Source organism: Osmerus eperlanus, chromosome 5 (genome assembly GCF_963692335.1).
Source record: "Osmerus eperlanus chromosome 5, fOsmEpe2.1, whole genome shotgun sequence".
Classification (NCBI taxonomy): Eukaryota; Metazoa; Chordata; class Actinopteri; order Osmeriformes; family Osmeridae; genus Osmerus; species Osmerus eperlanus.
This window is the reverse complement of record NC_085022.1, coordinates 20,782,808-20,796,453: the sequence shown is the minus strand read 5'-3', so window position 1 is coordinate 20,796,453 and position 13,646 is coordinate 20,782,808. Positions and strand designations below refer to the sequence as shown.

Sequence of the window (13,646 nt, the reverse complement as noted above, 5' to 3'; positions counted from 1 at the left end):
CACACAGACACATGCGCATACAAAGAGGCTTATTAATGAAAGATGGTATCAGTGTCCTTGTCTGTGAGAGTGCAGCAGATAATCCCCTGTATGAAGACAGCACATTGAGCAGGACATTCTGCTTCATTGTCAGTTCTTCATGGTGGAGGCGATTGTTTGATACTGACCCTGATGAACTTAGTGGGGGGGGGGGGGGGGGGGGGAGAGAGTAAACTCATGTTACTCTACCTGTCTCTGTCCCCCCATCTGACCTACTTCCTGCACGGGACAGGAAATGATGACATGGTGAGAGTTTCCTGCTATTATGGAGGCTAGCAGACTCCCAGGGGTCAATTTGCTGCCATGGTCCGTGTCAGACCTCTCCCTCGCTACCCAGCACTCTGTCATATCTCTCCCTCACTACCCAGCACTCTGTCATATCTCTCCCTCACTACCCAGCACTCTGTCAGACCTCTCCCTCACTACCCAGCACCCTGTCATATCTCTCCCTCACTACCCAGCACTCTGTCATATCTCTCCCTCACTACCCAGCACTCTGTCATATCTCTCCCTCACTACCCAGCACTCTGTCATATCTCTCCCTCACTACCCAGCACTGTCATATCTCTCCCTCACTACCCAGCACCCTGTCATATCTCTCCCTCACTACCCAGCACTCTGTCATATCTCTCCCTCCCTCCCCAGAACACTGGCCTCTGTACTCTGCATTGATTTATTGGAGGGCTTGTGTGGCTCCACTGTTTCCATCCAGCTGGAGCTAGCATGCTATGCTATCGGCTGTCCATCTCTGTGCTGTCACATAGACTATGTTATTGTAAAGTCCTCATTGTTTTGGGGTCACGGTGGTGGATTTCAGGGCCTCTGTGAAAGAATGTGGTGGTCTAAATTGTGGCGTCTCTTAATACTTTCCCCACTCTTTGTTGTGTTTTCATGCGATACTTGGATATAGAGTGTGTGCGTGTGGGGTGTGTGTTCTCTGGTGAATTGGGTCAGTGCATAGAACCTTGCTGTGCTTCTCTGAGTCGGGCTGGAGTAGAGGGGAGCTAGGCAGAACAGGCAGGTATCACAACCACAACCAGTTCCCAGGAGGGTTTTGGTGGCCCAGTTCTTTAACTCTGCTGCCACACACAGACACACACAGACACACACACACACACACACACACACTAGTGCTACATCTCAGACTCACTGCTCTTCCGTGATCATACAGGAAGAAGCAATCACAAACACCAGGTATGTGTGTGTGATCCTGTCCAGCAGTTCTGCAGCCATAACTGTTTGTTCCTGACTACTCTGGTACAAGTGGCCCCCATACATCACTCTGTGTGTGTGTGTGTGTGTGTGATGACATACCCCCGCTTCGGTACAAGTGGCCTCCATACACCAGTGAGCTCTTAGCTAAATTGTATTATTAAATCCCTTTCATATTTGTGAGAAATTGTGTGTGTCAGGTTAGGATGTTGTCCAGTCGGCCCAGACTCTGTCCTGTCTTGCCATACGCAGCTTGTTTCCTGTTATCGAGTTGTCCCACAAAGGGATACCAGACACACAGAAGGTTTGGTTTGCTATTCATCAAGTAAAGAACATGAAGAAAAGCTGTCGTTTCTTTCCTGCTCTGGGGAGCTTGTTGGTGTGCTGCTGAAGGTAAGGGTTTGGTCTCTGACAGTTCCACCTGTCCTTTTGAATAGTTCTGCAGACTGTGTGGCTCTCAGAGAGGAAAGCAGATGGTCCATATGGTTCCTGTTGACTGACCCCTGACCACCTGACCCATAACCAGGGCTCGCAACTAACTTTCTTCCTCACTGGCTCTCTGTCTCTCTCTATCTCTCTCTCTCTCTGTCTCTCTGTCTCTCTATCTCTCTCTCTCTCTCTGTCTCTCTCTCTATCTCTCTCTGTCTCTCTCAAGTCCCCATCTCTACTGTTTCAAACCGTACATACATAAACTGTACTCAAAGTAGAACTGGACAATGAGATCAAGGCCTGAGCTATCTGGCAGCCCTCCTCCACCTCCCTAAGTTCTACAACTAAGTAGAAGTCGAAGTGTAACAAGCTAAAAGGGAACTTTAGTCTGGGAAGTTTCCTTGGCTTCCTGGGCTGCTGTGAAGACTTCTCCCTAGTTGCTAGAAGTCAGGTTGGCTCAGAACATTATCTAATGCAATGTCCCAGAACCGTCACTGATTAGACCTACCAGTCTGGCTTGCACTGTGCCACACACACACACACACACACACACTTACACACACACACACAGACACACACGTATAGCTATAGCGAGTGCTCGAAAGAGGACCGACATTAAGAATATATAGGGCACTTATCACCAGGGGAAGGCAGGGAGGCAGTAACACTGCTGTTGTTAAGAAGCTGATCCACTTTAGGAAGTCTCACAACTTTCTGCTCTATGAGAAGGGGGGTGGGGTGCACACTGTAAGCTCACACACACACACACACACACACACACAGAACCACGTTGGCAGTCCAACAGCAGCTTCCGCCCTGACCAAGCCTCTCCATGTCTCCCCACAGAAAGGACCAGAATCTGCTGTCCCCAGTGAACTGCTGGTACCTGCTCCTGAACCAGGTGAGGAGGGAGAGCAAGGACCACGCCACGCTCAGCGACATCTACCTCAACAACGTCATCATGAGGTTCATGCAGATCAGCGAGGACTCCACGCGCTTGCTCAAGAAGGTGAGGCCTCAGGAAGGTGACCCTTGACCCTCCTCAGCAGTAACCTACGCCAGAGGTCAGAGGTCACATGCGAGGCTCATTGGGGGCCCTCTACCGTTGCTCAGCCCCCTCCCATCAGTAGACTGTAGCCGAGGGATTCAAACCTGCCCCCCCAGCCGCCGGGGACCGAGTCACAGGATTAGACCACAGGCCCAAATTACAAGCTAGGCCTGCACTCTCTCTCTCTTTCTCTCTTTCCTCTCTCTATCTCTCTCTTTCTCTCTTTCCTCTCTGTCCTTCTTTTTATTTCTCTCTTTCTTTCCCCCCCTCTCTCTCTCTCTCTCTCTCTCTCTCTCTCTCTCTCTCTCTCTCTCTCTCTCTCTCTCTCTCTCTCTCTCTCTCTCTCTCTCTCTCTCTCTCTCTCTCTCTCTCTCTCTAGCTGTAGGCTGTGCAGATATGACTGGCTGATCAGACCAGCAGAGACCATTTTCACGGTGTAATGAATAGACGAGTCCTGATGACGGCGAGGGTTTCATGTGGTCTGCAGCCCCCACGGAACACACAGACAGGAAGTCGTGGCAGCCCCTTCCCCTGCCAGGGCTTTGTGGCTCCTGCTCTGCTAATGAGGCCAGATGTCGAGCCCCTCTTCTCTTCTCCACATTCTCGCATTCCTCTCACAAAGAAGAAGCATCACAGCTCTTCTCTCCAATTACAGTGTTGGGTTTGGCTTTGAACAGGCCCCAGCTTGCAGTAATCAGTGCTAGTTAGGTCCGCTTTGTGTGTGTGTGTGTGTGTGTGTGTGAGTGTAGTGTGTCTGTTTGCATGCGTACGTGATATCCCCTCCAGCTCCAGGTGACGTTTTACAAGGACAAACTGTTTTCATGGGGGGTAGGGGGGAGGAGGGGGGGATGTCATTGTTCACAGGACACTTTCACCCCCCCCCCCCCCACACACACACACACACACACACTAATTAGAACCTTCCAGAGGTGTTTGATCATTAGACCTGAACAACAACATTAACCAGGTAAAAGGAGCACTCAGTAAAAATCTGCAGTGTCCGTCACCATCACAGTCCTGGGTCTGAACACCCTTAACGCTGCCTGCTTAGTCATCTGGAAGACTGCTAGGCCGCGGCTAAGCAGTTAAGACCTCTGTCTCACATGACAGTCGGGGCTGTCATGTGAGGTCTTGCCTGGTTCCCAGCTCTGCAGTCACAACTGCGTTTGTCCCTCATGTCTTTGTGTTTGGGTTATTTTTTACCAGAGGCTCTGAGAATGCTCCACCACAAGTCAGCGCTGACTCAAAACATTGCGCACACACGAGTTGAGACTACACGCGAGCCGTGATCGCAGGCTCCGCTCACATCCAGGTTGATGAATGCCAAGCTTCGCGTGGAAATGGCCGCGTGGAAATGGCCGCGTGGAAATGGCCCTGTTTCCTGTCGTACGTTCGGCCACCGTCTCCAGGGCGTGCTTGTCCTGTACTTTTTGGTTGGGTGTGATTGATGTGGAGAGCAGCATGACCCCCCCCCCCATCTGTAAGTGTGGTTCACTTACAGATGGTGGGTGGATACCTAACAGGAAAAAAAACAACATTAAATTGATTCATATCATCAGTGAGACTGTATTGGAAACTCCCCTTTTATAAAGGACTCACAGTCTGTCCATTAGATCATAACTTTGACTGGATTTCCAGGTTACCAAAAGTTCTTCAGAAATCTGAATGAAGAAACCGGTTCCTGTGTCACTGTCGAAGTGAATCATTTAAAACAGGAAATAAGGAGGCAGTTTGGCTTAGGTGCTCATTTCCTGGCAGGGCTGTTGACCAGGTCACGTGACTGCTGTCAGCTAAGGAAGGAAGCATCCCCCTCACTCTCTGTCTCTCTCCCCCATCTTTCTCTTTTTCTCCATTTCCCCCTTCAATCTCTCTCTCTCTTCCATCCTTACCTCTCCCTCTCGGAGCTGTGGCTCTGAGCTCTTAAGAAGAGCTTTTCATTGAGCTCTGGATCAGTTCCCAGCCATCTGAATGGAGCCGAGCTGACAAGTGTTGGTTCTGTCGGCGGTCGTCTCCTTTGAGGCTGTTAACTGAAGACAGGGAGAGGAGGGATCTCTCTGAGCCTGGCACATGCAGCGTAGCATGGCTAGCGACGCCTGTTTGGCTCATGTTAAACTGCCCAGCCATCATGGGTATTGGTAGAGGACAGTGAAGAGCAGTTAAACTCTCGAACCAGGTGAAGTGAAACAGGACCTCCTCTCTGGCCTCATCCTCGCTGAGGAGTGCGTGAGAGCGTTCTAAGCCCAGGTGAATTAGCACTATTTATACAGGCTAAGTTTCTTTGTTCTGACTTCAGGAGAGCTCACTGGAGCGGGGAGGTGGGGCTTGGAGCTGGGTGGTGGGGGTGGAGGTGGAGGATGTGATACTGTAGCTGTCAACAGGTATGATGGATCTGTTACGAGGGCAGAGCTGCCTGGTCCATCCAATCAGGGAACACCTTACAATTCCACTGGAGCTTAGACAGTGAAAGTTCCGTCTGTGTGTGTGCATGTGTGTGTGCATGCCTCACCGTCAACACACACGCGTCCAGATCCACCTGCATCCCTGAGGTTTGACCTCAACCCAGACGCCCTCCCCCCACCCTCCCGGAAACAAGCTGTGTCCTACTAGGGCACGGGAGGGACCCATGTGACCCCTGCGAAGGATGTGACCCCCCCCCCCCCCCCCACCTCCTCACCCAGCCATCAGGCAGACATGTTCCAGAAGCATCCATCGGCGCAGGAAGTGGGCCTGGGTGGATGCAGAGATGCCCCAGGAGCCTGGGAAGCCTCCTCAATGAGATTACACTGTGGATAACTGTGTTAGGGGGGGACTGGGAGAGCATCCACATGATACACAGAACTGGCGCTTACTGAAGGGAGGGGAGGGTTACAGTAGGGAGGGGAGGGGTAAGGTTGGTTATAGGTGATGATGGATATAGGTTGGCATCTCTAATGCTCTCCTGTGAGATTTTCTTGTAGTACGATTTGATCGTTTCATGAATTCCCATATTGAACGTGGTACATGTATGAGAGAAAGAAATGCACAGTGTAAGTATACAAGGGCACTCATTTAACATGGTGTGTGTCTCTCTCTCTCCCCCTCTCCTTTCTCTCTCTTTCTCAGAGTAAAGAGATCACCTTCCAACTCCAGGAGGACCTGATGAAGGTTCTAAATGAGCTCTACACTGTAAGTATCTCTCCTGTATCTGTTTACACCAGAGAGCAGTCTTCAGACATGCCTAGCCTGGGGGTCTACACCAGAGAGCAGTCTCTAGGCCCATCTGTCCAGGGTGCTTCAATCTTTGATCAATAGTTAATTCCGGAGCTTTTAATTGCTCCCTTCAGCCTTCTGTGAGTGACGGCTGAGATTCATGACCGTCTCTGTACCTTCTGATGACAGGGAGGTGCCAGCTGTGTCTGCCAGGAAACTGTTAGTGGGTTATCTCCCCCCCTCTCCCCCGCCCCCCCCCCCCCTCCCCCCCTCCAATCTCCTCCCATTTGACCTCACCACTCTGTACTCGTGTTGTAAGGGATCAATTGAAAATCCCAATAATCAATTTCGATATGGCGACCTCAGTAAATATTTCCTGTTTATGACGATGATATTGATTGTTAAGAATAGCCGACTTGGGAGCGTACAGCTAGACAGTTCACCTGCTGTCCCTGGACCAAGCAGGTGTCAGGTCAGATAGCTGAGATACTAGAGTTAAGTACCTTCTGGTAAACACACACAGTCCTTACCCACTGGGTAATATACTGTAGAACAACTCACTTCTTATCCTATTTTGTATTTACCTTATGTGCACTATTCGTATGTCACCTGGGATAAAAGCGTCCGCTAAATGAATAATATTTAATGTAAAAATTTTACTTGTCTCTCTGGAGAGCGTAGGTGTCAGGTTGTTGTATGAATGTAACGTCCATTCTGCACTTCAACTCAACGTGACACGTGGAACACCAGCTCTAACGCTGTCTCTCATGCACAGTCCAGGCCCTTTCACAGAAACACACAAAGACTGTTGCATCAGAAAGCCACGAGGTTTGCGTGGCCTCGGCTGGGGAAATAACAGGTCTGGTCGCTCTCTAAATGTGTCCTTCCAAAAAAACACAACCAAAACTCAGCGGCAGCCAGGGCGCGCACGAACCACACACACTCACACACTCACACACACACACACACACACACACACACACTCAGTGAAGAGTCAGGCTCGTGGTGGGTCAGTCCTGGTTTCTCTGGTTCCAGCGTGACGCTGGCCAGCAGCACTAGACAAACACACCCGGCTCCCTGCTGCTTCTCTGAGACTGAAATACCCCCGTCTGAGGGCAGACATGTTTAGCCTCCAGAGACAAGGCTGTAGTTTGATTCTCTTTGAGGGTTTCACCAGGCCAGTAGAAGGCATATAGACAGACATCCCGGCTGTAATTTACTGTCCAGTCAGGTCATTCTGGGCGGAGCTGCTGGCCTTCAATCTCATCTCTCAGTCGTCCTCTTGGTCCCTGCTCAGTTTAAGGTCAGAGGGTTCTTCCAGCCGGGGAAATAGCCTCTCTCCCCCGGCAAGGTAGCAGTGCCAGGCTAGCCTGTGTCCTCTGTTACCCCTGCTCCAGCCTTTAGGAGAGACGCCCCTTTCTCCCAAGTAACAAAATCACAACGGTACTAACACTGTACTCATCCGTGGTGCCTCATACAGCTCAGCGTGCAGAAGCTGAGCTGGTAGGAATGTAAGGAAACTCAGAATCTAGCGTGTGTGTGTCATAATTCTGGTCATGCCTCTGACAGTAAGCAGTGAGTCAGCAGGCTTTTTCGAAAACCTCTGCTGTGTCTCAGGAGCAGGCCTCCGCTCAGCCAGCGGAGAGACCCCCTCAGTGTTCCAGAAGAGCTTTTGGAAACTCTCAGCTCTGCCCTCGAAGACATCCCAGCAGTCACATCTGTGACTCCTTCCAATCGCTGCTTCTGACTCACTTCCTAATGCATACAGATATGAGTAACACACACACACACACACACGTACACACTGATAACAATGAGTCAGACCTTGGGAAGTGGCTTTAATCAGCATGTTGTAGTGAAGGTAATGTGTTTCCCAGTGTGGCTCCATTGCTCTGCTCTGATGGTCCCAGTGTGAAGAGCGTCTCCCCACTCACACTGTCTCTGGAGCACGTCTTATACAGCAGGCTCCCCTCTGTGAAGGACTGTCCTAGCAAACCAACCACCCCGGATCATTGCTTTATCTTCAAAAGGGGGGAAGTCAGTGGAAGTGGTTTGAGTTCTCAGTCTGTCACCACCTGATCTGGGCCCTGCGTCGGAACCCAGTCCACCCCGCTCCAACTCCCCGCCGACAGGCCTCCGTCCTGGGCCACGACCAGAAGGGTGACTGGGTGTCTGTGGGGGGAGGAAGTCCTTCTGTACCCTGTCGCTGAGCTGGTGTTTCCAGCTCACACACACGAGACAACACAGTCATTTGAGCTAACTGCCCCAAATGGGCTCTCAAACAACAAAGCAATTTGAGAAATTAGGTTTTTATTGAACCGCAAAGAATAGTCATGGTGGGGGTTTGTGGTTTAATCTGAGTGGCCCTGCCAAGGGGAGAGAGGATCTGTCTCTGGTTTGTGGCGGGGGGGGGGGGAGGACATCCATTGTGTCAGAGCTGGGAATCGATCAGCGCCAGGTGGGAGGGTGAACCGCGATGAAAGCTTGGCTGTCTTCAAAGCCACTCCGACTCTCGTCTAGCGAGACGAACGATGTCGACCTCTAACCTTTGACACCCTCCCCCAGGTCATGAAGACCTACCATATGTACCACTCGGAGAGCATCAGCGCGGAGGGCAAGCTGAAGGAGGCGGAGAAGCAGATCGGCCGCTCGGGAGATCCTGTCTTCCACATCCGTCTGGAGGACAAGAACCAGAGACGCAGCTCTGTCAAGAAGATCGAGAAGATGAAGGAGAAGGTAAGACTCTTGGAAAGCATGGGAACTAATGAGTCCCACTGTAAGGAGTGCCCCCGAGCCCATCTGGGTCACCCCCCTCACAGCCCCGGGGTCCTCTGCTGGGTTCTGTTAGGGCTGGGCGACCGGCCGGCTGGTTGCCATGGGAAGCCCCCTCTCTCACCCTGTCTTCTTGGAATGTTCCTGGGAGGCGTGGAGAAAGGGGGAACAGCTTGAGTCACTGGCCAATGGCGGTGCGGCCAGGCAGGAAGGAAGTTAGGAGGAGCACAGCTGCAGAGTGTCCTGGAAGGGTGTGAGACAGGAGCTGTTTTAAATACACACAGATTAGAGTCTGTACCCCCCCCCCCCCCCCCCTCGTTCTTGTTCTAGTTTGTTTTGTTTGCAGTGTATAATAGCTTATTTTCATTTCACTGTGGTATTCCTGGCTTCTGAGAGAGGCTCAGCACACAGACATGAAAGAACCGACTCGTCAATAAAAGGGATTTTTTGGGCTCATTAATTCATCTGCCTCACTTTTATCCTTCTCTCTCTATCTTTCTGTCTCTCTCTCTCTCTCTCTCTCTCTCTCTCTCTCTCTCTCTGTCTCTCTGTCTCTCTGTCTCTCTGTCTCTCTCTCTCTCTCTCTGTCTCTCTCTCTCTCTCTCTCTCTCTCTCTCTCTCTCTCTCTCTCTCTCTCTCTCTCTCTCTCTCTCTCTCTCTCCCCAGCGCCAGGCCAAGTACTCGGAAAACAAGTTGAAGTCGATCAAATCTCGTAACGAGTACCTTCTGACTCTGGAAGCCTCCAACTCGTCCGTGTTCAAGTACTACATCCACGACCTGTCCGACCTGATCGACGTAAGTCAGCGACGTGCTGTTTGTCCCAGTTGGCACGGTGTACATACCAGCTCGTCAACATGGGTAGGTACAGGGGAACCGCTGTGTTGTCAGAGTGGACTGTACCCTGGAGCTTCCAGGCAGTATGTTGTGGAGGAGTGTGTGTTTGTGTTTGTGTAGGTGTGTATATGTTTGTGTACCCTGAAGGCTCTCTGGCCCGTTTAGTATTCACACACACACACACACAAACACACACACTGCCCTGTAGCATATACACACACTCACACAAATAGGGAGTCTGACTCACACACACACACAGCTGTTGAGCCTGACTCTGAGCCCCTGCTGTCAGACTGGCTCCACAGAGTGAGTGACCTGCTTCCCCTCCGGCAAGCTTGGCTGGGTCAGAGCCTTTCTGCTCTCTGATCAGCTCGCTGCTGCAGCGGTACACGTCTGCACTGCATCCACAGGCCTGAGAGCAGAGCTCAGACCAGGCACTGTGTCCACAGGCCTGAGAGCAGAGCTCAGACCAGGCACTGTGTCCACAGGCCTGAGAGCAGAGCTCAGACCAGGCACTGTGTCCACAGGCCTGAGAGCAGAGCTCAGACCAGGCACTGTGTCCACAGGCCTGAGAGCAGAGCTCAGACCAGGCTCTGAGGACGGGATGAGTTTAACAGCAGAGCTTGTGTCTGAGGGAAGGCACAGATTGTAGACTGGGGGAGGGAAGCGAGGATAATTATACTGGAGAGAGAGAGAGAGGAGGGGAGGGGGGGAGAGAGAGGAAGGGAGAGGGAGGGAGAGAGAGGGGGGGAGGGTTTTGGGAGGGAGAGAGAGGGAGGGAGAGGGAGGGAGAGGGGGGGAGGGAGAGGGAGGAAGAGAGAGGCAGGGAGGGGGAGGGGGGAGGAGGACGGGAGAGTGAAAAAGGAGAGGGACGTGGGCTTGTAGTGTATGTGAGACACACTACCCCAGCCTCAGTCTGCCTCCACATCCTGTCAGAACCCCCTCCCCCCCTCCCCAGACTGTAAACATGACTTATGACTTATTTAGAAACTGGCCTACCTGGGATGTTATTCTTTGACCTGAAATAGTAGTGCTGTACCACATTTCTGGCGTTACCAGGGTAACCGGCTAGGGAGCAGGTTCCTTAGCAATCAGGGTTCTGTTTTGTGGAGGGAGGGAGGGAGGGAGGGAGGGAGGGAGGGGGGGGGGGGGAAATGTGATGTGCCCACAGCACCATGCAGCGCAATCAAAAAGCTCTCCCTCTGCATGCACTCTACTGTGATTGTGTGTGTGTGTGCACGCGCATATGTGTTTGTTGCGTTGTTAAGTTCACTAGGTGCCAAGGATTGTCCCTGGGACTCTCACGGCTGCTGCGAGAGTGTGTGTGTGTGTTTGGCCTCTAGTCTAGACTCCAGACACTCAAGGCCCTAGTTAATGAGAGAAGTGTTACGTGCTGCAGAGGAGACCGTTTTGGACGTTTTGAAGGCAGAGTGTGTGAGTCTACTCTGCTCTGGTTTGGCCATGTTCTACTGTGGTGGAAAAACCCAGGAACAACCCTGCTTCAACCCTGTCAGAGCCCGGCAGGTGATCTTGAAACCTGTTGTGAACTGTGGAAAACACTTAAGGTTGGGGGGAAATATTTACAGCTTTAGGGGAAGTGGCTTCAATTCTATGGAGAGATGACGCTACTTCAACAGCTTCCCACCTTCATCACCAACACTAGTGTGAACATGGATGTCCATCTCTGACCTGGGCTCCACCCAGGTTCTTACCCCCCCTGTCTCCTCTCCCTCCCCGCTCCTAGTGCTGTGACCTGGGCTACCACGCCAGCCTGAACCGGGCCCTGCGGACCTACCTGTCAGCAGAGTACAACCTGGAGACCTCTCGCCACGAGGGGCTGGACATCATGGAGAACGCAGTGGACAGCCTGGACCCCCGCAGCGACCGCCAGAGGTTCATGGAGATGTTCCCCACCGCTTTCTGCCCCCCCGTCAAGTTTGAGTTCCAGCCTCACATGGGAGACGAGGTGAGCCCCGGAGAGACACACACACACACACACCACGACTAGGAGATGACATCACCACACACACACACCGCGACTAGGAGATGACATCACCACACACACACCATAAGTGCAACATTTCAAGTACTTTCAAAAATTAAGTTTCATGAGTTTTCGCGTCGTTTTCGTGAAGTCAAGTGGACTGTAGGGGAACGACTGGAGAGGTGACCGAAGCCCAGTCTTTTGTTCTGCATGCTGTAATGCCATGCGCAGCAGCGTGCATGTGAATTAGAACTTTATTAAAATGTCTCAGAACAAGCTCTGGATTTGGCAGCTTAATTGCTGCTGTTTTATTGTGTCTGGACTGACGGGTCGAAGCTTTACGAGACACAGCAGCAGAGACAGATCATGTCTGGCTGGCCGGCCAGCCGGCCGGGTTTTACTGCTCTGGCTGGGTCCTCTAGTTCCTCCGCCCACCGGCTGGTCAGCTGTGGCCGACTGGAACCACAGTGGTTCCGGTTCCACAACTCTGATGACAGAAGCAGGTTCCAGGAGAAGCGCGAGGTTTGCCTGTCAGACAGTAATGCGTTTCCTGTGATGCGTTTCCTGTCTAGGTGTGTCAGATCTCGGTGCAGCCGCCGGTGAACGGGGAGCTGGTGTTGAGGTTTCAGCAGCTGCAGTCTCGCCTGGCCACGCTGAAGATCGAGAACGAGGAGGTGAGAAGCGGGGCACTGGGCGGCGGGAGGCCCACCTCTCTGGATCTGTGACTCTGTGGATAAAAGCGTCTGCTAAACAAACACATAACAGGCAGTCTGCAGCATCTCTATCTCCTTCCCTCCACTGTGTAAGCTGGTTCTGAGTGTGTGTGTGTGTGGGCGTTAGGAGTGTGTGTGTGTGTGTGGGGGGGGGCATTAGGAGTGTGTGTGTGTGGGGGTTAGGAGCGTGTGGACGTTGCGAGGATGGGAGGGCAGGGCCTTGAGCAAGGGTCACCAGATGGCTCTTCCTGGTCACATGGTGGCCCCTGTCAAAACGACCTTCCTAAGAAGTGTTGATGTGTTCCTGCGTCAGCAGGCCGCTCACGTGTGGATCCACTGAGAGAACCAGGAAGTGCTCTGCCGTGTCCCTGGACCCCCTGGCTCCATGTGTAGCTTGAAGGAAAACACAGATGAATATCATTCATCTGTGCAGGCCTCTGGATCGCTCTCTCCATGGGACGACCCAGAACAGACCCCTGTTTAAGCCCCCCACACACACTCAAACGATACGTTTGATCCTCTCACCACCACCCCCATCCCTCTCCTTCTCTTCAATCACACAGTCAATGCGGCCTGATATTTTCGTCATTAGGTTGTTTTTTTTATACCTCTAACTCCCAGACAGACCCCCTTCCCCCCCGCCCTCTCTCTCTCTCGCCGGCGTGCATGGAAGCGAGTGTGGATCGTCCCGGCGTAGGGGGCTGAGCCCGGCCACTCCTCCAGCATCTCCTCAGTACGAGCCTGTGTTTGTTTTGAGCAGATAAACCTCAGGGAGGAACATCAAAGCCTGAGAGATGAGTGTTTGGACTTGCCGCGGCGCTGCCCTGCTCCGCTCTGTCCATGCAGAGCAGGATGGTGCAGAACCGGGCAGGGGAGAGGAGAGGAGAGGAGAGCAGAGGAGATCAGAGTAGAGCAGAGAGGTAGAGAGGGGCGGGTCTGGAGAAGTCTACCACGTTCATAGCTTGAGGTGTTCCTGCCGTTCCTGCCGACTCGATCGAAAGAGCTCTTCTGCTGCAGGCCTCATGTGGAACAGCTGGGTTACTCTGGCACACACACACACACACACACACACATATATATATATATATTTGCACATATAGTAGGTCAATATTACAGTCCTAAAAAATAATGAATCTTAAAGAGCAGTGTTTTAATCCCGTTCTGAACAATAATCAACCGTCCGTCTGACTTCCTGCTTAAAGAACGTTCTGGAATCGAGAGAGACGTTATTTTACATTGTCTTGTTGTTTTCTCCCACACTGTCATCCTAGACTTCCTGCATGTCTCCATATTATGGGCTGTTTTACAGTTTCCTGTGTTCCCCTGTCATCATCCCTGTCCAGACCTGCCCTGCCCCCCCCCCCCCCTCCACCTCCTCCAACTGACAGATGACCCTGTAACCACCGACAACCTGGACACGGAATCA

At 52.2% G+C, this 13,646-nt stretch overlaps 1 protein-coding gene across 6 annotated transcripts in view; it reads left to right on the top strand.

The window, feature by feature from the left end:
• srgap1a (SLIT-ROBO Rho GTPase activating protein 1a) overlaps positions 1–13,646 on the top strand; it is a 58,452-nt gene that overhangs the window by 21,625 nt on the left and 23,181 nt on the right. For all 6 annotated transcript variants that reach the window (XM_062462551.1, XM_062462550.1, XM_062462549.1 and 3 more), the window contains exons 3-8: positions 2,527–2,689; positions 5,831–5,893; positions 8,483–8,653; positions 9,356–9,484; positions 11,268–11,489; positions 12,080–12,181. In XM_062462551.1, the coding sequence (XP_062318535.1) occupies positions 2,527–2,689; positions 5,831–5,893; positions 8,483–8,653; positions 9,356–9,484; positions 11,268–11,489; positions 12,080–12,181 (850 nt within the window). The remainder of the gene's footprint in view (positions 1–2,526; positions 2,690–5,830; positions 5,894–8,482; positions 8,654–9,355; positions 9,485–11,267; positions 11,490–12,079; positions 12,182–13,646) is intronic.